Here is a 23502-nt window from a genome sequence, read left to right as displayed (position 1 = left end):
ATTAATCAACAATCAAAAAAATGGGTGTTTTCAAATTGTTCAACTCTCCACAGAATGTAGAGGAATGCTTTAACAAGAGTGAAAGTTATCCTGATGGTGAAATCCGAGTCACATTTAATGGCACTGGGGAAGTATTTAAAATTCATAGAATTGTTTTGGCCTGTAAAAATATGTCATTCAAACAATTATTTAGTTCCTCTTCAATGATAACCATCACAAAACACAAACCATCCATTGTTAGGAAATTTCTCACTTTCTATTATAGTGGACGAATTGACTGGGAAAATAATGAAATTATTCCTCTATTACAGTTATCTAATGAATATTTCGCACCAGAAATTGTAGTTTCTCTCCTTCACAATTTGCATGACAATTTCACATCAATCATTCAAGGAGACAATATATTTGAAGATGTATTGAAATTATTGTCCATTTTCAATGAAACAAAGACTTCAAATTATTGCAAGAATACTTTTATTGAGACAATTGTAGATCCAAACTCATTCATGAATGACATGTTGAAACCTGTATTAATTACTAGACAACGATCAAATGTAAATACTTTTACCAAAGCTTATGTTCCTCCATTCAAATTAAAAGAGAAGGAGAATTTGAATTTCATTGAACGATATGGAGGAAAGATTTGGAATGAAAAATTCAAATCAATCAAAGTGAAATGTTTGGAATGTCTGCAAGGAAATTTTGAAAAATTCATCAAGAATCAAGTATTCCTCTCCATTGTAAATATTGAAGATGTGAAGAGAATAATAATGGAATTGAGTGAGTTGAATAATTTTGGAGGTAGAGGCCAATTTTTACCAGCACTATTGAATTGGATCAATCATGATTATCAAAATAGATTCAAGGATTCTTCTCTTCTTTTCAATTTCTTACAAGATTTGAGTGAGTCCTGCATGTCAGAGTTGACCATATCCAAAAACAAACAGGTCAAAAAGCAAGAGCAAGAAGATGATTTCAAACTCACTATCGAGCTTCCAACTCCTCCAAAAAGAGAATTTATTGAAAAAAAGGAAGAAAACACTCCAGAAATTGCCATCAAAAAGAAGAGTTCCATTTCATTCCTTGGTATCGATATGGAAGAAGCTCATTCAGCCAGCACTCCAGGATCTCCAGTTATTTCACTCGTGACCTCTCCTCAATTGGATGAGCTCATTACTCCACCAAGTTCACAAAAATCTGTCGAGACACCGTCCTCACAAACCACCCCAACACTCTCACCAACAATTAGCTCTACAGACTCTGGTAAGAAAGTTGGTCGTTCCAAATCTGCCTTCATTCGTCCAAGAATGGAGCAAGAGAAGGGTACCTTTGGTCACTTGAAAAGATTGGCAACACCATTTGCCTTTTCACATTCAGAGACGGATGATCCAATTCACTCCAATGCTCCACCTAAAACTACATTTGAGGTAGAGGAGGAAACTCTCTCAGATTGGCAAGAAGTTGGACGCGTTGTCTCCTATGTACCTGTGAAGAGAATTGAGGAGATTGTCATTAAAAAACCTCAGGAATAAAATCTTGGCTTACAAGATTACTTCTACAATAGACAACATATTCTTGAATGCTAAATAATTTTAAAAGGGTATCCCTTTCAATGTCGCTCAATATTTCCAATTAGACCGTTAGCATTTCAACCTTAGAAATCGTTCAACCTAAGGTTCCTCAGTGTATAAATAATCAATGTCCAATTCAGAATCCAACTCGTAAGAATCCTCCCAATCTCACCACTAGTATGATACTTTTGATTGTCCATTATAGCATTAACCATAATCTGAATTTCAAACCTTGTACAATCTCTTTTTCACCTTCATCCTGAAACCACCAGAATTTAATCTCAACAAATCTCCACTCCAGATTCCCACCTCCAACACCACAGAATAGAGCCTTGCGCATCACCAGCTCCAATCATGGAACTTCCAACACTGAAAAAAATTAAACGTAAAATCCAACAGTGGCAAGAGTGATTTCTTATTATTATTATAATATTATTATCATACTTTCTTATCAACAACAATAACAATAGCAATAACAACAACATTACACTAGTACGCAATCATCTTATTTAAAGAAGCAGTATTCAAATTGTACTTGAATTTTGCATAATAGCATCATCAGAGAGGCTAATATTATTATTATTTTGGATTGATAGAACAACATCCGCAACAACATTAATTGGTCATAAATTGTGTTGATGAGAAGAAGAAGGACATTCTTATTTTACAATAGTAGTAACAAACTCTAGTACAAACAAGTTTTGGAGTTGGAAATTTACGGGTCATCATCGTATTTGTAAGTTTGAGTTGGAAATTCATCATGTTGATGATTCTTATCATTGTTTACTTGTCATAGATAGAGGAGGTATTTAGCATCCGCTTTACAATAGCTATTTGAAATACTATTGTACCTTTTTTAGAAATATTCAATATATTATGCATTTTCAGACATTCCAAAGTGAAAATGATACTTCAAGGGGAGGTAGCGATAATTTGTCCTCAGAAATTATTCATAACGATGGAGTTGATAATGAAAATATTGATTCACAATTCATTAATGGAAATTCCAATCAAATGTTGAGAGCTAATCGACCTTCCTCTTTCCAAACTATTCTCGAGCCGAATCTACAACAGACCTCTCAACATAGGGAAGAATTGCAATACGATGACCATTTTATTCAAATTTATAATAATTATTCCAATCAATTTGAACCTCATTATACACGTTCTTTTAATTTTCCTTATATCAGAAATTTCAATTCGAATTCAGAGTTAAATTCAGATTGTAATAATTCAGATTCCAACATTGTGAATCAATCTAATGAAAAGAATAACACTTTTTATTTATCTTCTCAGGTTGAGAGAAATTCATCATCTCCTTCTCGAAAGAGAATTCAAAATACTGATTCTCGAGTAGATTCCAATATGGATTATGCAGCAACAAATTTTTATGATGGATATTCTCCTGTTAGTATCTCCAAGTCTCCATTTTCTAAGAGAAATAGAGGTTATCTTCACAATGTTGTAATAACACATCATATTTGTGATCTGGCTCCAGAGATTTTATCATACATTCTCCAATATTTGGATACTTATGATTTGTTCACATGTGCCAGACCAATCTGTAAAAAGTTTAAACAATCTGTTGATCAGGATAGCGAGTTGTGTGCCAGTGGTTTTGAGATACCAGCCAATGTTCCAATCAGTTTGAACGAGCAAAGCTTTATTAGGGATATCTTTTCAAAAAGAGCACCAAACACATGGAGAAAAGTTGTGTTTGTAAAGCAACATTTCCTCTCATTGCCTTTTTTTGAAAAGATTTTCACAGAGTGTAATAATTTGGATCAAGTGGTGATTAAGGATTGTCATCAATTTCAAGAATCATCCATTCCATTACTTCTTAACATGGCTTCCAAGTTGAAAAAGCTTGAGATTCACAGCTCATCAGGTCTAATGTCACCAACCAGAAGAAATCACAATGCTAATCATCAGAATGGATCCAATAGTGATGAGAAGGATGGTTGGAGAGTCATTTCTGAATCACCTCTTCCATTAACATGTCTCAGGCTTACAAATTTTAAATCTACCAGTTCAGTGGTGAGAATGATTTCTGAAAACCTTCTTCCACATTTGAAAGAGTTGAAAATTAGTCGACCACCTGTTAATTCTATTAACATGTCTCATATGGATGCCATGACAAACAAACTTTTGGATTTAGAACATTTCGAACTGGCTCTCCCGTTATATGCTACTGATTTTAATCATAACAGTTCTTTAGTTGTTGTCGATTCTCTAGTGCAAGCCCTTTTAATTAAGAATGTACCTCTTGTATACTTGTCATTGGAAGGGGTTTCTTGCTCCATCAAGACATTTGTGAATATATTTTCATACGGTTTGGCTTTGGAACACTTAGCCATAGATTTACATACCAACACTTTAAGTATTGACAGATCAGCGTCTTTGATCGATAATGAAGAGTTTTTCAAACCTTTGGATAGATTGAAGAGTGTCAGAATAAGGCTTGATGACAAGCATAGAATTCACAACTTTAACAATGGTTTAATTGTTAAATATTGTCTCCCAAGTGTTCATCTGAAATCTATTGAATTATCAAAGATTTTATTGACTGATTACACTCAATTCCTAGAGGCATTTTCACACTGTAAATATAATCTCAAGACACTCAAATTGGTAGGAACATTTTTACCATCTTCAGTACTCCTCTCAGTTCTTTCCAATTGTCCAAATGTAGAACATTTAGTAGTATCTAATAGATCAAACGAGTTTCTCTTCAACAAGGTAATTGAGGAAGAAAGTGAAGGTGAAGAGGATTGTACTAGCACTGGAAGTGAAAGTACAGGAACAAGTACAAGTGATGGTTCTCTATCTCCACCATCATCAATTGGATCTTTTGGAAGTAGTTCCAACTCGTCCAATTCCTCGCCAGAGAGAATTATAAGATCAGGAACAGATGTCAATGATGAAGATCTTGGTAAGATTCTCACATGTTGCCCAAGGTTACAATACCTGTCTATTAAGAGTGATAACATTACTGGTACTTTTCTCTCACAACTTCAAAATTCGCTTTCTCTCTACCACTTGACATTGAATTCCAACAGGTTGAAATTTAGTGAATTGAGCTCAAATATCAAATGTCCACTTATTAGAAGTTTAGTCATCCACTCCAGGTCTATTGTGGATCAAGACATCCAACAAATTTGCTTAGTTTTCAACTCATTGAATGTGTTAACATTGGATAGTATGCAATTAACCAGTGATATTTTCTATCACATCTCTAATTTTGGTCCATCTATTGTTACACTCAATATCTTCTCCAACGTTGCCTTTGAACCACCAAAAGCTCTATCAAGAAACAGTAACTCTTTCTTGAGAAATATTTACTTTTATTCATGGAAGGAAATACCTCTTAGAATGTATAATATGCTTCAAATAGCATTTCCAAGATATCAATATAAGAGGAATACCTTCTTTTCACATAACGAGTCTCTTTCCATAGTTGAACAGTCACTGATAATGAAATATATTGAAAAATTGATATTAGAAACCTTTTCCGTAGAAAAATCAAAAATCATTCTCTCAGATCACAATTTATTGGAAAAACTTTACGAAATTTCACTCAAAGTTTTATCCCTTCAACTCATCAGTGAAAATTGCATTGTTTTTGAAAGTCAATTAGCCAAAGAACACATGATAGACGAATTGAAAGCACCTTTCCAATTTCTTCTGTCTCTTTTTGAAAACCTAATTTATTCTGAAGGAAAATCCAATGAAAATTTACAACATTTCCTCAACCGTCTATTTGAATTACCATTCAAAGAGTTAGAAGACACCTCTAAATATACCTTCAACACCATCAGCCATGAACTGGCCTAGTTTCCTTTTCAATTTTGAAACCTAAGTTATTTTCCTCCCAATATTTAAATAAAATAATCTAGATATTCTCTTTATTTAGTTATTACACTTGAATATTTAAATGTTATCAACTAGGTGGAATGTTGAAATACACAAATTGCACAAAAATGGAATATTGCAGAAAATCGCCTTAATTATAAATTGAGCGGTTCAAACCAAACAAGGGGAACTTGCTGACAACAACCAGTCTAAACCAATACATAAAAGTATTCATCAATTAAACTGTTGAACTTGGCGCCAACATCACATTTTGTATTGTTGTAAAATTCATGATAATACAACTTCGATACCCATTACTCGTTGTAAAGTATTGCAGTTTTTCAAATTTGTCCAAGAATTTCTTTTTTATCCATTTGGTTTGTCATCTTTCTTTGTTCGGAAAACGAATCTAACATCCAATTGGAGTTGGATTGGAAATTGATCTCCTTCAATTTTCATATTACTTCCTACACATGTGTGAAGGTTTATGTTAACAACAATATATCCAATCCTCCTAGTGCAATATCGGCGGCCATCATTGTCTCTTCTAATATCAAATGCTCTTGCGATTCAATCATCAAGATAAGAAATCATACCACCAACATTCAATTTCCTTCCCTGTTCGAATTAGCAAATGTACTCCAACATTATATCCCTAAAAGCCCTCCCTTGCAATGCATGTTCTATGCATGATTCACCAAACTCATCAAAACCTCACAAGTGGAGGACGGTGAATATTCAATCTAGGCCGAACCTGTGCGAAGTCTTGAGACAGCCCTTGTATTGTCTCATCAAACCAGCCTGTTATCGTTGAGCCAAGTATCATCCACAAACCAGTAGAAAAAAAAACACCAACACTCCACCCCCGTGTTTTTTCACTTCCATCAGATTTTTCGCCAATTCTTTTTCAGGTTGTTCCTTTGTGTTGTATTGTAAAGTGAGAGTAGATTATAACTCGATTCTTCCTTTTTCTAACGACTTTGAGGTAACAGCAGTAGTGGATACTTGCTGTTGTAGTAGATTGATATATATTTAACATACAAATTTTGAGCTTTTTGGCTTGAGAGAGAATTTGAAAGAAGGTTAACTTACTTAACATTTCTAGTGGGTTATAATAGGTGCCAACAAATTATTTCATTGCATTGATCTCGGTTTTCATCATCAGTGAATTTTGGTATTTTTCAACTTCATCATCAAACATCATCACATAATGAATACAATTGATACTAGCAATAGTGGTACAACAGGAATGACCATGATGAAGGTCTATCCTGATGATTCTATCATTGCCACCAACCATTCCGTCCTTTCTGTAAATAATTCAGCTGCTAATATGGCAGCCTCAGGTGGTCTATCCTCACAAAATCAAGCAGCAGCCATCTTTTATCATATTGTTGATCACTTCTTTGGGGTCAAGGGTTCTAACAATAGTCATATCTATTCGTACACATCGAATGGAGCCACCAACGTTTATAATCTCTCCGTAGGTCCTCCTCATTCATTCCCTTTATTTATGGGAAGTAATGAAGCAGCACCATCAATATGGAGAAGAGTTGGTTGGACTTTAGAGGATACATTATTTGTTCTCTTCTGTGCTCTTCTCTTGTATGGTATTAGAAGAATACTCAACAGTGAGAGTGTGAAGGGTATGATTTTCAAATTGAGAGATTATTCCGTTGGTTCATCTGCTGCTGACGGCAACAAGGAAAAGAAGGAAGCTGTAGATGCCTCCAAGCAATTGAAAGATGAACAACGTCTTATGGAAAATCTCTGGTTTTCATTGTATTATATTGCTTCGGCCGTCTTGGGATTTTTGATTTTGAAGGAGACTCCGTGGTTCTGGGACTTGTCACATCTTGTTATTGGCTACCCACAAGAACAAACTGGCTATGAAATTTCGCCATTCGTAAGAATGTACTTGTTAGTCGGAGCAGGTTTCTATTTCCAAGCACTCTTTACATTGCTCTTTGTCGATGAGAGAATGAAGGACTTTGTTGAAATGTTGGTTCACCACCTTGTCACTATTGTCCTTATTGTTTGGTGTGTAATTTCCTACTATCACAGAATTGGTACTTTGGTCTTGCTCTTGCACGATGTTGTTGACGTCTTTCTCTATAGTGCCAAAACACTCAAACTTTTCAAACAGGAAAAGATTTGTGAAATGTTATTTGTTGGATTTGTAGTATCCTTCTTAATTTTGAGATTAGTATATTTGCCATACCTCATCATTAACGCCTTGTTCTTTGTAACAAACAGTTGGGACTATCCTCAAAGATATTACATTTTCAGATATGTTGAAAATGCTAACTCTCTTCTTGAAGTTACAAATTATGGAGGTTGCCTCTTCAAATATTGCATTAGTAGTTTCTGGTCACTCATCTCTCTTTTGGTTGTTCTTGTATCCTTACACATTTTCTGGTTCTCCATGATTATGAAAATTATTATCAACAAGGTTAGAGGAAAGGAATTGAATGATATTAGAGAAGACGATGAATAGATGAATTGTATATTATCTGCATCAATTTGTACATTATATAATCATTGAGCTGTGTCTATTGTTTCGAATTTCATTTTCTTTTTGGAGAATAAATGTTCGAATTTTGTTCCGATGGTACAGCTCAATTAGAGAAATCTCAAACAATTACTAACCTGGTTCCATTAAAAATAATTTTGTTTATTAATGTTTTAATTATATTATTAATTCTGATTGTTTTAAAGAAGGCTTGAAATCAGTCACTTCCTGCAAGACCTGTGATGACCTTGATTTCTATGGTAGATTCAGAAAGAGATGTTGAATAATACAGATTCATGGTGTATGCTTGCTTTCATCTTTAAATCATTTTGGAAGTTATATTTCAAAGTTGCAATCGGCTATTGTAAACTATTTGATCATTTTACAATTCATTGTATAAAATACTGAGTAACCGAAAAATGATGCAAATAACCTTGAATTGTGAAATTCATGCGTAAATTAAAATTCCCAAAGTTAGTTCCAATCCATTTTGGTATCAGTTGTTTACAACACTTAATTATTAAAAATTTTCTTTAATATCAATACAAAATGAATGCATTCTTACAATCATCAGAATTTAGTATCATCATATATCACAAACAATTAAATTATTTAAAATTGTAAACTTTTAAAATTGGATCAACCATTAAAAAAAATGTTTTCTCATCTCAATCACGGAATTGTTGCCATTGATTTCGGAGGATCACATTGTCGAGTGGCTGTCTATCTCGAAGATCATGTTGAATACATTCCAAATAAATTGGGAAATTATGAAACTCCAACGTGTATAGCCTTTGTTTCTTCCTCTTCATTATTGGATGACTCATCTATGAGTAATAGTAGAATATTAATTGGAGAGGAGGCTTTGGAGTTTTATAGTAAATCGGAGGATCCATATTGTTTATTCTGGGATTTTAAACAATTAATTGGAAAGGCTTGTGATGATGAAGATGACGAATTAATATTGAAAAGTAATGAGTGGCCATTCAGAATTATTAGAAAGCAGGACAAGACAATTCGTTTGAGTGTTTGTAAAGAGGAGGAGTATGAGGAAATATCTGTTAATGAAATGATTGGATTAATTCTTAAACAATTGAAGGAGGATGCTGAAAGATATTTGAAACGAGCAGTGACGGATTTGGTGGTTTCAATTCCGAATTACTTTTCGAATCATCAGAGAATTGAAATGAAGAAAGTCGTGGAAAGTATTGGAGTGACAAACAGTAGACTCGTTCATGATACATCTGCAGCTTGCTTCCAGTATATTTGGAAATACAGAGGGGAAAAGAGGGTTTTCGTATTTGATTTGGGAAGGTCAGGATGCTCTGCTTCAGTGTTCTTGGTGGACAATGGAGTTGTGGATACAAAAAGTAGTGATGGTCTCCCTAACCATGGTGGTGCAAAGCTAGACGAAAGTTTAGTGAGCTATTGTTGTGAGGAATTTTATAAATTATTCAAGAAACGACTACAGGAGAATCCTGTTTCAATGAGGAAGATGCAAGTTGCATGCGAGGAAGCCAAGAAGAAATTATCTACTGAATTGCAAACACAACTATCTATCAAATCACTAATGGATGGAATTGATTTTGAGATTGTGCTAACTCGTTCTAAATTTGAGGATTTGAATACTGATTTCTTTTCAAAATGTTTATCCCTTGCTGATAAGGTCATTCGAAGAGCAAATTGTTCCAAGGAAGAAATAGCCGATGCAATAATTATTGGAGGAGGATGTGAAATACCAAAACTAAAACAACTCATTACAACCTATTTTTGTAAATCCATCCATCCAAGACCTATTTATCCAAATCCAGTTGTTTTTGGAGCTGCTATCCAAGGTGGTATATTAGCAAATTTTGAAAAAGATCTTCTCCTCATTGAAGTTACAAGCCGAAACATTGGATGTGAGATTAGTATAGGAGGAGATTTAATGATACTCCTTAAAAAGGACAATTCCATTCCCTGTAGTTCAGAAAGAGAATTCTCCCTCCCGCCAAATCCAAACAATCAAAAGAAAGCAGTTTCACTCAAAATATATGAAGGTGATTCGAAAAAAGCAAGTGATAATGAGCTGATTGGAATTGTAAAGATTACTGAGATAACAGAGTTATCTTCTAGTAATATTTCACTCACGTTTGGACTTGATACAGATGGCATCCTTTATGTACAATCAAAATCTAAGAAACCCAAAGTAATATTTGAAAGTACTCATTAGAAATGAAGTAAGAGGATAAATTCTTATGTATTATTCTAAACATTTCGGCCATTTGCACAATAATGCTTGTTGCTACTTTCCAAATGTTTAATTAACTCCAAGAGTCCGGTGATTTGGTCCTTTCGTCTTCATGCATAACTTTCAAAAACATCACATTAATCATCAACATTCACCCAAGCATGAATTTCACATGTTTTTTCATCGAAACGTTTTTTGATTTTGAAAAAAAACACCACAAACCTCCCTCTCACTCCTCACACAACAACAAAAGAGTCTTTCGAGACCATTTGTTTCTGATCCACACACACAGCAAACCACACAACACTAACGTAAGTTTCGAATAATAAACCCTTCTAAGCCGAGGGATTATAATCATCAACAAAATTTAGATTACAACAATTTTTCCTTCCTAACGATATCACAATTTTGCAATCACAGTGATACAGAGAATGAACAAAAACAAGAATAACGGAACACAAATGCATGAGGAAGATCCTGCTCAGGACTCTGCAACCAATGAATTGTCAGTTGTTACAAAATTGACAGATTTGATCGACCAATCAACAAGTCATCATAATTGTCTTGTGAGATTTTATGAGGATTTTTGTGGTTATTTGAAGGATGATGACGATTCTCTCTTCTCATCTCCAAATACTTCTCCAAAATCATCTGCCAGTAATCCATTGATTGTTGAGTCACCAATGACAAGTCCAATGACACCTCTTTCACCAAGAAAACATTCATCCAATCAATTATTGAAAAGAAAGAGAAACCATTTGACTAGCTTTGTGGATTTTTGCCTATCAAAGAAGGTTCTTTCCGTGGAATTTATTATTGACCTTGCTAAACAATTCCACTCTGAAATTTCAGTGAAAGATAATAGATATTTACTCAAGTCTTTTAAGGAAAGTTTCACAGGAAAGGATTCAACATTATTGATTAGTCAGATCATTAAGGCAGAGACAATTGTGGAGTCAAATAATGGGTTTGGACTTTCTCAATCCGATGAGATTAGACTATTCAGTCAATGCTTTTGTCAAATCTTGTTGAATTACAAATTTATTTTCCACATGACTCACAAGAAACAATTCAAAGATTCCAATAATTCATTTTATGGACTTTGTAAAAATTTGAAACAAGCAGAGTCTGATTTTAGAAATGATTACTCGGCCAAAATCCAAACACCATCAACCCCAACTTCCAAATTGGAAGCTAATAGTTCACATTCCAATTCTTTCAGAAAGTCAATTTCACTTGCCTTATCACTTAACTTGAAGAAAGTTCACGAAAGTAAAGAAGTTAAAGAAGCAGAGGAAAGTGAAGATGAATATGATGAACATGAACTCCCAATTGGTTATATCAGATCAGCCAGAGCTAGTACTAGTTCTAGCTCAAGTAGTCCCATTGTGGATAATTTAACACCTCCTAACAAATCCCATTCATTCAACATTAACCGAAAGAGTAGAAGAAATACCCTTATGCTCAATCAGCTCATTATTCCAAAGTTGAATTTTAACAATCTAATGAATCACGAATCAGAAATTAATTCTGCAAAATCAACAGTTGTTGAAATTAGTGAACCATTTGAAATCCAATTTTCTGTACTTAACAGAAATGAAAACCCAATCCCTAACTCTAAAGATTCAGATGAAGAGTTATTCGAATCTCCAAGAAGATTCAGTTTTGCTAAAAAAACTCCATCTGCTGATCTTCCTTCCACATCTCGTAGATCCTCACTCTCAGAATTTTTAAGAGACACCTACATGAGAGAACAATTCAAAACCTTCTCCAAAGATGAATATTCACAAGAGAATATTATCTTTTATGAGGAAGTTTTGAAATTTTTGAATTCAATCTTTTTATCAGAAGAAGAACAAAGAGCCCTAGCTCTGAAACTCTACCAATTATTCATTCCATCCACTTCAGTCTACCAGTTAAATCTTCCAAGCAAATTATTGGCCAAATTCAAAGATGAATTTGACACTGATTTTGATAATGTTGCCAATGTAGTACTCCTCTACAAGGAAGCACTCACAGAAATTGAACATGTCATGAAAGATACCTACACTAGATTCAAAATGGGAAAAGAATATCAAAAGTACAAGCTTAGAATGCTCAATGAGGATGATGGCTTCACCACCTCACGTTATTAAACAATTCATGTTTTATTAATGAGTTTTGAATATTTACGTGATAGATATTGGATCTAGTTTCAAATCCATGCATGATTGATTAGCAATCTAGTTAGCAATATATTGATGCTTTATTATTAATTAGATTAATTATAATTTAATATTCGTAACTCTGTTAAATTTACAATGTGTGAAACCATATTGTATTCGGGGAGTCGTTCGTGATTATTAAAAATCCTTAAAGAAGGTTCAGAATTGCTTACACATTAAACGGATCTTTTCAAAACTTCCGAATATTTCGGTCTCCCCAAACACTTAGAAGAATCAAATTCTATTGAGCTTCGAGTTCTCTCCTCACAAGATCTTGAGAGAAAAACAATACAAAAAAAACACCATGCAATATCTTGTAGTGTCCCCACTTGGTGAGTCATTTGAATCGTCAAGCAGAATTGATGATTTGGGCAAGGAAATTGAAAGAAAGCTTGGATATAAAGTTTCTCAGCAACATCTCACCATTGAATCTGAAAATATATCACAGATTAGAAGAAGAAGAGGACAAGACCACTCAATTGGTAGAATTGGCAGCACTTCTACACCAATGGTTGAAGAGGAACCTCCTGTGAAAATCTTGGTCAACCCAAGTTGGTATCCTTCATTCTTGGATGCATACATGGCACTCATGCGTTCAGTTTTTGATCTCATTCTTATCAAGAGTGAGAGAAGATTTGATCTTGTAAAAAAGTGGCATTTGAAACTTGGCACATGCCATCCACTTTTGAAAACAATCGTTTCCAATGCTGTCGTTCCCTTCATTTCCAACATGTTGTTGGTTATCTTTGGAGCATGCTTGATGGGAGTTTGTGCTCAAATTTCCATTTCACTCCCTTCCTCCATTAGTGCCGTTCCAATCACTGGACAAACTTTTGGTGTCTTGTGGCTTGGCTCCTTAACTGGTTTTGTCATTGCTCCACTCAGTATTCTCCTCTATTTATTCTGTGGTTCTGTTCTTGATATTCCTTGGTTTTCCAATCAAACACATGGAAATCTGGTCTTGTTCCAGTCGAGTAGTAGTGGTTTCCTCATTGGTTTTGTCTTTAGTGCACTGATTTGTGGTTGGTTTTGCTCCAAAATGGCTTCAGATCGTACCATCATGATGAATCTCCTCATGTTGTGTCTATCGAATGCTGTTACATTTGTATTTGGATGTGGATGGTTGGCATTCGGAGTGCCAAATCTTGGACTCTCTAAGGGAATTGAGAAGGGTTTAGTTCCATTCTTACCAGGAGAAACTATCAAGATTTCCTTGGTATTGGTCATGATAAGATTATCATGGTTTGTGCTCTTCCAAATCAGAAAGGTGGTATTGAAACATTTAATTGATCATGATAATGCAAATAGTAATATTTCAAGTTCAGTTAATGTTGAGGAAGGTCAACTACAGATTCAAACTTCCACACCAATGACAACTATCAACGAAGATGGGGATGATAATCGCTGTTTGTCCACATGCTCTAATATTTCCAACCAATAATTTTCAAAGAATAAACGAAAGTTCCATTTCCTTTTTTGCATAAACCCTGAACTATCAGGAACAAAGCTTGACCTGACATGTTTTGTAAAGTTGCAATACCTGTAGAGACCTAGGAATCAGTGAGTCAAGGTTTCTGTGATGATATCAGAAACTACTCAACCATTCGAAACCTATTTCTTCTAGGAGATTCAAGCCAATTGACCAAAACCATCAAAAAAATGTTCAGCAATTTGATTGTGAAAACAGCTTTCTTGTTGGCCACACTATTGTTAATTTGTTTCTTTAGTGCTGCTGTGTTGGCAAGCGACTCAGCAAATCATGAAAGAAGAAGTGTCCAAGTGATTACTTTGGACACTGAAAGAATTTCGTCCAAATCTCGAAAGATTAGATCCAATATTAGAAGACTCAAGTGTAGAAATAACAAGAGTCCTGGATTTATTGTCCATGTGATTGGAAAGAAACCAAAGAAACCATGTAAGAAACCAATTAGAAAACCAACTAAACCTTGCAAGAAACCTAAGTGTTTCTTCCCTCCTCAAAATATCATTCTCAATGTTCCAATGATTAAACCAATTATACCACCTCCTCAAACAATCATTATCCAACAACCTGCATCTGCCTCTGCTTCTTCCTCCAGCTCAGCATCTTCCAATGGAGGAAGTAGACAAAACGTCAATGTCAATTTGGATTTGAAAATTCCACAACAAGGAAACAACTGTGCCAGACCATGTTGTAGAGGACCAAGACCTATTCCAATTCCTCCAGTCCAAATCCAGTCCCACCAATTCCAAATCCACCCCAACCGAATCCTCCAACTCCACCAATTCCAATTCCTTCACCAAAGCCAATTCCTCCAAATCCAATCCCTTCACCAAAACCTGTTCCACCAGTGCCACATGAATCACCAAAACCTGTGCCACCAGTTCCTTCTCCTAAACCACATCCAGATCCTAGACCTTCTCCTAGACCTAATCCTGTTCCAATTCCACAAGAATCTCCAAGACCTATTCCAATTCCTCCAAAACCAGAAATATCCATAAAACCTAATCCTCCAAAAAAGGAATGTTATCCAGGATATGTTCATACTCAATTCACAGTCTTTAAGCAATGTGATACAAGATGGGGATCTCTCAAATTAGGAAGTGGAAGTTCAACAATTTGTAAAGCTGGTTGTCTTCTTTCGGCCATTACTTCTGGATTGAAAGGTTTGGGAAGAACCGAATGGACACCAAAAGAAATGAACGAATGGTTGAAGAAAAATCGTGGTTTCAAGGATGGAAACTTATTTATCTGGGCATCCATTAACAAACAATTTGGTGTGAAATTCTCAGGGATAACCACTGACATGTCTGTAACTATTCGAAACTTGTGTGAAGGAAGAATGGTCATCTTGAAACTAATCAAACCACCTGGAAAGAAGACTGAACATTTCGTTTTGGCCACTGGATACGATTCTCAAACCAAGTCATTCTCAGTTGTAGATTCTGCCTTTGATCGTTCAAGTTATTTGGTCTCTGAAATTTCCATTAATGTTTTTTTAAAAAAATTAAAAAAAAATGCTCAACAATCACGTAGAAGATTCCACCCGCATCAAATCACAACATCAAGAATTATTTTCTGATGATGTAATTTTTGAAATTCTCTCCTTTGTAGACGCGGATCACAAATTCCTATTGAAGAATTGTTTATTAATTTCTAAACAATGGATGAATGTAATTAGGGAACGATCGATTCTTTCAATAGTAATAATTAATAGACATTCTAATATTGAACATTTTGAATGGTTATCATATTTTACGAATATTGAAGTCAGAGCAAGAATTCAGAATGAAAGATTTTGGAATGGAATTGAAATGGCACAAAGGCTGAATTCTCTTGTTATTAATAACAAGAATGAAATAACTATTGATGCAATAGAGAGCATTGCACGATGCGAGCATTTAAGGAGGCTTCATGTTGTGTTTTGTAAAATTTCTGATAGAGAAATCAGTGTAATTTCACAAATGAAGCAATTGAAAGAACTTAATGTTTCTGGAAATAGATTTAGTTTTGAATCAGTTTGTAAAATTAAAGATATGAAGCAATTGACTATTCTGGACATGTCATACACTAAGCTCAAATGTTTGGATGTGGAGGTAGTTAGTGGGATGAGAAATTTAACCTCTCTCAGAATTAATGATAATGATCTTGGAATACAAGGAGCAGAACTCATTGCACAATTAGATCAATTAAGAGAGCTTTTCATTGGCAGCAATAACATTGGTGATGAAGGAATGTATTCAATAAGCCATATGAAGAATTTAACCAAACTAGATGTTAGTAGTAATGGAATTGGAGAGGAAGGAGCCAATTCAATTAGCCAACTGAAAGGCTTGACATTTATCAATGTTGGTTTCAATTTAATTGGACAACAAGGAGCAGAATCAATCGGTGAACTTGAACAATTGACAACACTTTTGATCAATAATTGCGAAATTGGCCCAACTGGAGCAAAATTTATCAGCAAAATGCAACGCGTAACTGAACTAGATATTTCACTCAATGATATTCAAGACGAAGGAGCACACTACATTAGTGAATTAGAGAAATTATCTATTTTATATGTAAATAACAATGAAATAACGGATGAAGGACTTAAGGCAATCACACAAATGAAGAATTTACAATTATTAGACGTGAGTGGAAACAAAATTAGTGATGAATTTTCCAAACAGACTAATACTGACATAGTATTTTGGTGGTAATTACTGATTTAGATTTGAGAGAGTTCATAGACAGCTAATCTCATAAAAGGTAGATCAGAGAATTGGTACACGTATCTAGTAATTCCAAGTTGATATTTGTTTTTACAATAAATTTAATGCTAAACCCTTTGCAATCCTTGTTTTTGTTGTGAGTTCAATTTTGATTTTAAACCCAGAAAAAAATGTCCGTATTGTCTTTTGTTTCTGGGTTCTCAAAGCTTGAAAAGATTCAACAACTTGAAGAGTTAAAGTTTATGAATAGACAAGATGAAAATTACGTAAAGGATTTATTGGCAACTTATTACATGATTGAATCCATTCCGATCATTAGAAATTTTGATGATTGTACCAAATATTTGGAATTTAATTTCAAAAATGTGAGAGGGGAAAAGTATTGTGGAATGTCCTTCGTCGATCGCTATGAAATATTAAAGAGAGTTTCTAGGATGGCAGTGATTGCCTATCCGATAGGATTAGAGGCTCTTCATCGGTGGTTGTTAGCAACAATAACAGAGAAGGAAGAGGATCATCAGAATTTAAACCTTTCATCTCCAAGTAAGCAAACAACAGAAGAATTGGACGAATCAGAGACAATGTTTAGGACTAGAACAGCAACCTTATATTGTTTTTACAAACCAAAGATATCACCCATTCTTGCCATTCGATTCAACAGCTCACAACAAGATAGATGGCTACAGAGTAGGTTTAGACAAAAATTTGGTGTGAATACAGTGTTGAATGTTGGATTTAGCTTTTTGAGAATGGGTTTCAAATCTCAAATGATTCTTGAATCTACTGGAGAGCACCCTGAAATTTTAAATAATATTGAATTGAAGGATCAAGTGGCTATGGAATCAAAATCAGAGGATCATGGAGATATAGTATTATTGAGACAATATTTAAATCAATTCAAGGAAGGAAAATTCGATGAGGAAACATTGAAATTAATGAAAGACCAAAAGCACATTAGCAGAGTGTTAATGGATAACCAATCATTCAGGCTAATAGAGCCATATATAGAAAGAGAAGAGCCTTTACATATTGCTGGATTTACATTCCAGAAACTGTGTCAAAATACGAGTGGAATGCATTCTTATCGATTTATTTACATGTGTCCTGATCTTTCCAAACTTCCAAACAATTCTTCCCTATCAATACATGATGTAAAAACATGGGCCATTCCAGATACATTGAACAGGGATCTTTATTTTGAGAATAACAAATTAAAGCAAAGTTTAAGACTGGCTTTATTTAATACTCCTGTTATTCCTACTATTGGAGTTTCAGAATACACTGTTATTAATGATGAGGGACTTTTCACCGATGGATGTGGATTTATTTCTCTTGAATTGGCTATGAAAGTTTATGAAATTGTTCGTAAATCTAAAAATTTATTGAAATACCAGAGCAAACAATCGATGGATGAAGATGGTATCTACGAAGAAAATGATGGAGTAGAGTTTCTAGTCAATGAATATCTTCCCTGTGCATACCAAATAAGATTTAGAGGAGCCAAAGGCATGGTTTACATCCATCCAAATGCGGAAAAGGTGTATGGTCACCATTTAGTGCTAAGGAAATCAATGATGAAAATTGAACACCCAAACACTGATGATGATATAATTAATAATTTATGCATCGTAGGTTATTCAAGCCCCTGTGATTTTGCTAGAATCAATTCGACAATTATGCACATTTTAGAAGGGTGTGAAGATGAAACAAAACAAGGAAAGATATTCGAAATACTAAACCAAAAGGCCTGTAAACATATTGAAAATTTGATGAAAAACTATATTTCAGAATCGGACATTGACAAGGTTTTTGATCAGTACGTAAAACAAGGAGACTATGCCTCTCTTAACGTTCTTTCCATTCTAAAAAGCAAAAAGCTTGCTTTCCTGACAGGCCCCTACAGAAACCAAATACTCTCCTTGAGAATTCCTTGTTACAGTTCTAGAAGGTTGTACGGAATAGCAGATCCTTTCGGAGTACTCAAAGAAGGTCAAATATTTATTCAAGTTTCCTCTCTAAATGATCCAAAGAAGAAGAATGTAATTGAGAATACTGTGATTGTCACTAAAGAGCCATGCTTACATCGTGGTGACCTGAGAAAATTAGAGGCAGTCAACATTCCTGAATTGAATTTTCTTTACGATGTTATTGTTTTTCCTACAAAAGGAAGTAGACCAATAACAAATATGATTGCAGGATCTGATCTAGATGGAGATCAATATTTTGCATGTTGGGATAACGAACTAGTAGAATCATTAGTAGAGTTCGATCCAGGATCTTTTGATGACGACTACAATGAGACACGATCATTCGATCCTGATATATTCAAAGACTTGATTGGAATTCGTCATTTGTTTGCTGATTTTTATGGAAATCAATGGTCACGAAAATACTGGAATAACATGGAAAGATTATGTACTCTCATCAACAGGGCTATCGACGCTCCCAAAAAAGGCAACTACAGTGTTGCTGTAAATGCACAAGATTTAGAACTACTTGAAAAATTCCCTGGCTTTCCACACTACCACAAGAACAAACATGGTCCATTGAGGCGCAGTGTTTCTCTAGTTGGTAAATTATATGATAGTATGCAATTGTTAGTTTCTCAAAAATTAGAGTTTAAAGACCCAAATTCTCAAATAGCACGTGTAGATGACAGACAACATTTAATCACATTTATCAAGTACAAGATAGCAAATATTTTCAAAAACAACACGAAACCAAATGATTATCAAAAAAGGATGGAAGATATTTATAAGGAATTATTTCAAACTATTTTCAAACAGATTAACAAAAAGAAACAGCGAGTTCAAATGGTCTCGGAAATGATGGACCTTTTTTGGAGATTTTTTGTATTATTTCTTAAGGACAAGGAGGTGCATATTATTTCTCTAAATTCCTCTCTAAAATCTGTCACACAATTTGGTTTAAAAATGGGCCATTTAATCAAAGACAAAAGCAGATTTATTCTAATCCCAAACTTCTCCTCTCACATTTTAGAAATGGAGAAATCAGAGCAAAATAATTACACTCTCTACTCTTTAGTGTTAAATAATGATTCTCAAAAAAGAAAATTGATTTCTTATTTTATAGAAGATGCTCAAAGAAGAAACCAATATGAGATGAACGTTAATACTTTAGAAATGGAAGGCGTGGAATATGGAGTTTTATATTCTGCAAGTCAATTGGATATGATTTTGGAAGTTAGTAATGATAAAGGGGAGAAATTATTCCAACAAGCTATTCATTATTCCAAAACAAACAATACCGAAACTTTTGAGCTATTTAAGAAAGTATATGATAGTAACTATATTCCTGCCATTAATTATGTTGCATCAATGCTTGAAGATGGTGATAATGGAATATCAAGTAATGAATTGTTGGCATTTAAACTTTACCAAAAAGCACTCGATTTATCCAAGCAAAAGCTTTCTACTATTACTACAGATATCTTAGTTTCTGGCGAACACATTATATTAGGTAATAATATGAATTTAAAAAGAATGGAAATTGATGAAGAATATAGAAAACTTATTTTTAGAGAAGCTGAAATAATAAGTACGCATATTGAAGCTCTTAGAAATGTGGCTAGAATGTTTTTTAATAAGGGTAATTATCAAGAAGCACACGAATTGTATTTGGAAGCATCTACAAAATTCAATGATTCTGATTCACAATATGATATTGGAGAAATGTATGAGCTGGGTGATGGTGTTTTATTGGATAAACATGAGGCCATTATATGGTATCTAAAAGCAGTAGAATCTGATGTGAAGAATTCAGAAGCACTCTTTCGTTTAGGATATCTCTATAAAGAATTAAAGGATAATCAAAAAGCATGGGATTACTATCAAAAAGCTGCTGAACTTGGAAATAATGAAGCCCAATATGAAGTAGCTTGCATTTATCATCATACACTTAATATCATCCAAACACCCAATTATTCACTTGCTTTTGAGTGGTATTGCAAATCTGCTAATCAAGGAAATTCAAATGCACAATATTCTCTTGGAATGATTTATATGTATGGACTTGATAAGGTTGTCCCGAAAAACATTAAGCTTGCACATTCATGGTTGCTCAAAGCTGCTCAACAACAAAATTCAGATGCAGAGTTGGCGTTGGGAAAGTTATTATGTGAAACAGATGTAACACAAGGAACACTCTGGTTGTTGAAAGCTGCTAAAAATGGAAACCAAGAAGCTAGAGGATACTTTGGTGAACAATATAACCATTTTTCCGCGATAGAGTTTGAATATGAAAAACAATCACTCACAAGAGTCCCAACATTTGTTTCTAAACCAAAAAGGAATAGAAAAAATTAAAAGTTAATGACCTAAAAAGTGTTGAATTTTGATTTACATTAGTTATTTAATATGATTAGCGAAATAATTATTGTAAAACTGATCACCAAAATCACTTCTCAACAAATTCTCCAACCTTGCTTTGTTGGCTTTTCCAATTCCTTTTGTGTATTGAGTTCTAATTTCCATATCACTAATAAATTTACCACTTTTAACTTGTTCAATTATGAATGATTTAGTTTTGGCATCTGCAGAATATCCCTTCAAAAGGAATTTGTAAAATCTCATCAACTTTGTTGGATTGCCAGAAACCCAAAATTCCCAATCTCTTGGTTTTACAGGAATTCGTAAATTTTTTGAAATTACGTCCTTAATTCCTTGCCCATTTCCAATAGTATCAATAATGCACTTATTGATTGGATCATACCAAAGAGAATTACATGTGAAATCTCTACAAATGTTTTCTCCTCTCAGATTAGTTCCATAACATTGAGCAATTTGTGCTTTCACACTCTTATTATCATTATTTAAACCATTAATGGCTTTACCTTCCAGGAATAGATCAGAACCATTGGAGCTTCCTACTTGAACTAGTCCACGAGGTCCAGGAATTGGAACACCTGATTTATATTTTCGAGTGAGGCGTCCATGAAATGTCTGTGGATCACAACCAAATCCAATATCAATATCCTTAATATTATTCATAATTTGTAAGGCATTGGTCTTTTTTTCAACAATCACTTCTCGAATGACATCTCTGACAGCTCCTCCAACAATAAATATTGGAATATCATGCTGTTCTATCATGTATTTCATAACATCGATATAGGTAGCATTTGGGCTCACTCCATTCAAACCTTGTTTCAAAATTTCATCAAATACTTGACTAATGACAGTATTTCTATAAACATTAACTTTTGAATGATACCAAGGTTGTTCAATCTTTGCATTTCCATCAAATACACAACTAGATTCTGCAACTACCTTAATATGACCTTCAAAAACTCCCTTTCCAGTCTCTTTAAAACAAACGACTTTTGAAGTTGACGAATTTCCAGCACCCTTCTCATACCCAATGAAATAATACTCTGTGGATTTACCATCGATTGTGGAAATTTCACATTTGGCAGATCGTTTTCTATCTTTCACTTGTGGTTTGAGTGTACTCTTCTTTACAAGTGTCAAACCAGGAATGTCAGATTGAGCAGTTTTTGAATTGCTTTCATCATTAGATATTTCAGAAAATAGATAATACATTTGTTTTTCTACATGTCTCATAACTCCATTAGTCCTAGGATGAATAAACTTGACATAATGTTCCCAATTTTCATATTTTCCATCTAAGGAACGACAATTTTTTCCATATTTGCATTTATGTCTAAATCTCTCTTTGTGAACTTCATCTTTACAATTTGATTTAGTACACGTGTGAAGAAACATATTTACATGTTCTTCATCATTCAAATATTTGCACTTCTCACCCCATTTACAAATATGGAAACATTTGGAACAGTGAACAATGTCTTGTAATTTCTGAGTCTTGTTAACAACTCTTGAAATTCTTCTGCAATCTTCTCCGTAACGGCATGGATGAAGAGAGGTACATTGGTCATAGTTGGGACAATTTGGACCAAATTTGCAAATACTTTGCTGATTATTTTGATTTGTGGCAGTTGATTGATGTGATTGATCATTGGTTGGAGTGGCAGGCGATGATGAAGTTGATGGCATGTAGGAATACACCGGAATTAACTGTTGAATTGGCTGAACAATAGGCGGACGATAAGGTAACATTTTTTTTGACAGGTAAAACGATGATTTGACAAGTGAATTCACAATTTGACAAGCAAAAGCATTGATTTTATTTATGAGTAAACATAATATTGTGTAAATTATCATCCTTCTTCTTACATTGCTTTCCATCTTTACAAGGATGAACAAATCTATTTTGATGAATGACATTTTCAATATTCTTGCAATGAGATCCATTTCTGCATGGATGGAAGAATTTCTCAACGTGTGTTTGGTCGCCAGTTTGAGTACATTTGTCCCAATCTTTACATTTCTTCTTCTTGTCAATGGTGACATGAGTGGTGGCAGGTTGCGTTGATGTGGCAGGTGTATTAGAAGTAGATGTTTGAGTTGCAATTGAAGTAGATGCTGTAATTGATGTAGAAGATGGTTGAGGAGTTGGGTTGGAAGTTGTAATTCCACTGCTGACCATCATTGAATTATTACTTGACATTTGACTTGGATCAGAAATCATATAATATTGTCTTCCCATTCCATCATTCATCAAAATACATGTAGATTGATTCATAGGTTGCTGTTGTTGAAATTGAGGAATTTGATTGAATTGTTGACATCCGACAGGCATAAATTGATTTTGCATCATAAATTGGCTCATCATCATCGGATCAATATTTTGATGAACATGTTGAATTGGTAATTGTGATGGTTGAAAATATTGTTGTGTCAGGGGAATATTTTGACTACTGACAGATGGCTGCTGTTCCACAACATTTGACACCGGAACAGTAGGTGGAGGATACTTTTCCAATAAACATGTATAAGCTTTCAATGCATTAAATCCTGTCAATGCAATTACATGATCAATTTCTTCAGTTGATGC

The 23502-nt window shown here is 34.2% G+C and overlaps 10 protein-coding genes across 10 annotated transcripts; 8 read left to right on the top strand and 2 right to left on the bottom strand.

Moving 5' to 3' along the window:
* Positions 1–20: 20 nt before the first annotated feature.
* Positions 21–1557, top strand: NAEGRDRAFT_81766 (uncharacterized protein; the record flags this gene model as incomplete). Its single annotated transcript, XM_002670733.1, has 1 exon — positions 21–1557. The coding sequence occupies one exon, from the start codon at positions 21–23 to the stop codon at positions 1530–1532; it is 1512 nt and encodes a 503-aa protein (XP_002670779.1). The 3' UTR covers positions 1533–1557.
* Positions 1558–2447: 890 nt separating this feature from the next.
* On the top strand, positions 2448–5405 carry NAEGRDRAFT_74284 (uncharacterized protein; the record flags this gene model as incomplete). The annotated part of the gene is made up of 1 exon (XM_002670732.1): positions 2448–5405. The coding sequence occupies one exon, from the start codon at positions 2448–2450 to the stop codon at positions 5403–5405; it is 2958 nt and encodes a 985-aa protein (XP_002670778.1).
* Positions 5406–6264: 859 nt separating this feature from the next.
* Positions 6265–8104, top strand: NAEGRDRAFT_81765 (uncharacterized protein). The gene has a single exon (XM_002670731.1). It carries the CDS (start codon positions 6634–6636, stop codon positions 7918–7920), a length of 1287 nt encoding a protein of 428 aa, XP_002670777.1. The 5' UTR covers positions 6265–6633; the 3' UTR covers positions 7921–8104.
* A 486-nt stretch (positions 8105–8590) lies between these two features.
* NAEGRDRAFT_74282 (uncharacterized protein) lies at positions 8591–10147 on the top strand (the record flags this gene model as incomplete). Its single annotated transcript, XM_002670730.1, has 1 exon — positions 8591–10147. The coding sequence occupies one exon, from the start codon at positions 8591–8593 to the stop codon at positions 10145–10147; it is 1557 nt and encodes a 518-aa protein (XP_002670776.1).
* Positions 10148–10626: 479 nt separating this feature from the next.
* Positions 10627–12300, top strand: NAEGRDRAFT_74281 (uncharacterized protein; the record flags this gene model as incomplete). Its single annotated transcript, XM_002670729.1, has 1 exon — positions 10627–12300. The coding sequence occupies one exon, from the start codon at positions 10627–10629 to the stop codon at positions 12298–12300; it is 1674 nt and encodes a 557-aa protein (XP_002670775.1).
* Positions 12301–12673: 373 nt separating this feature from the next.
* On the top strand, positions 12674–13849 carry NAEGRDRAFT_81764 (uncharacterized protein; the record flags this gene model as incomplete). The annotated part of the gene is made up of 1 exon (XM_002670728.1): positions 12674–13849. One exon carries the CDS (start codon positions 12674–12676, stop codon positions 13808–13810), a length of 1137 nt encoding a protein of 378 aa, XP_002670774.1. The 3' UTR covers positions 13811–13849.
* Positions 13850–14028: 179 nt separating this feature from the next.
* NAEGRDRAFT_74279 (uncharacterized protein) lies at positions 14029–16554 on the top strand (the record flags this gene model as incomplete). Its single annotated transcript, XM_002670727.1, has 3 exons — positions 14029–14481; positions 14547–15312; positions 15728–16554. 3 exons carry the CDS (start codon positions 14029–14031, stop codon positions 16552–16554), a joined length of 2046 nt encoding a protein of 681 aa, XP_002670773.1.
* A 182-nt stretch (positions 16555–16736) lies between these two features.
* Positions 16737–20928, top strand: NAEGRDRAFT_81763 (uncharacterized protein; the record flags this gene model as incomplete). The annotated part of the gene is made up of 1 exon (XM_002670726.1): positions 16737–20928. The coding sequence occupies one exon, from the start codon at positions 16737–16739 to the stop codon at positions 20889–20891; it is 4155 nt and encodes a 1384-aa protein (XP_002670772.1). The 3' UTR covers positions 20892–20928.
* Positions 20929–20933: 5 nt separating this feature from the next.
* On the bottom strand, positions 20934–22601 carry NAEGRDRAFT_53363 (uncharacterized protein; the record flags this gene model as incomplete). The annotated part of the gene is made up of 1 exon (XM_002670688.1): positions 20934–22601. One exon carries the CDS (start codon positions 22599–22601, stop codon positions 20934–20936), a length of 1668 nt encoding a protein of 555 aa, XP_002670734.1.
* Positions 22602–22731: 130 nt separating this feature from the next.
* Positions 22732–23190, bottom strand: NAEGRDRAFT_74276 (uncharacterized protein; the record flags this gene model as incomplete). Its single annotated transcript, XM_002670687.1, has 1 exon — positions 22732–23190. One exon carries the CDS (start codon positions 23188–23190, stop codon positions 22732–22734), a length of 459 nt encoding a protein of 152 aa, XP_002670733.1.
* Positions 23191–23502: the final 312 nt, after the last annotated feature.

Source organism: Naegleria gruberi (assembly GCF_000004985.1).
Source record: "Naegleria gruberi genomic scaffold NAEGRscaffold_68, whole genome shotgun sequence".
Lineage (NCBI taxonomy): Eukaryota > Heterolobosea > Eutetramitea > Acrasida > Naegleriidae > Naegleria > Naegleria gruberi.
The sequence above is the reverse complement of the archived record's forward strand: the minus strand, read 5'-3'. Positions and strand labels throughout refer to the sequence as shown.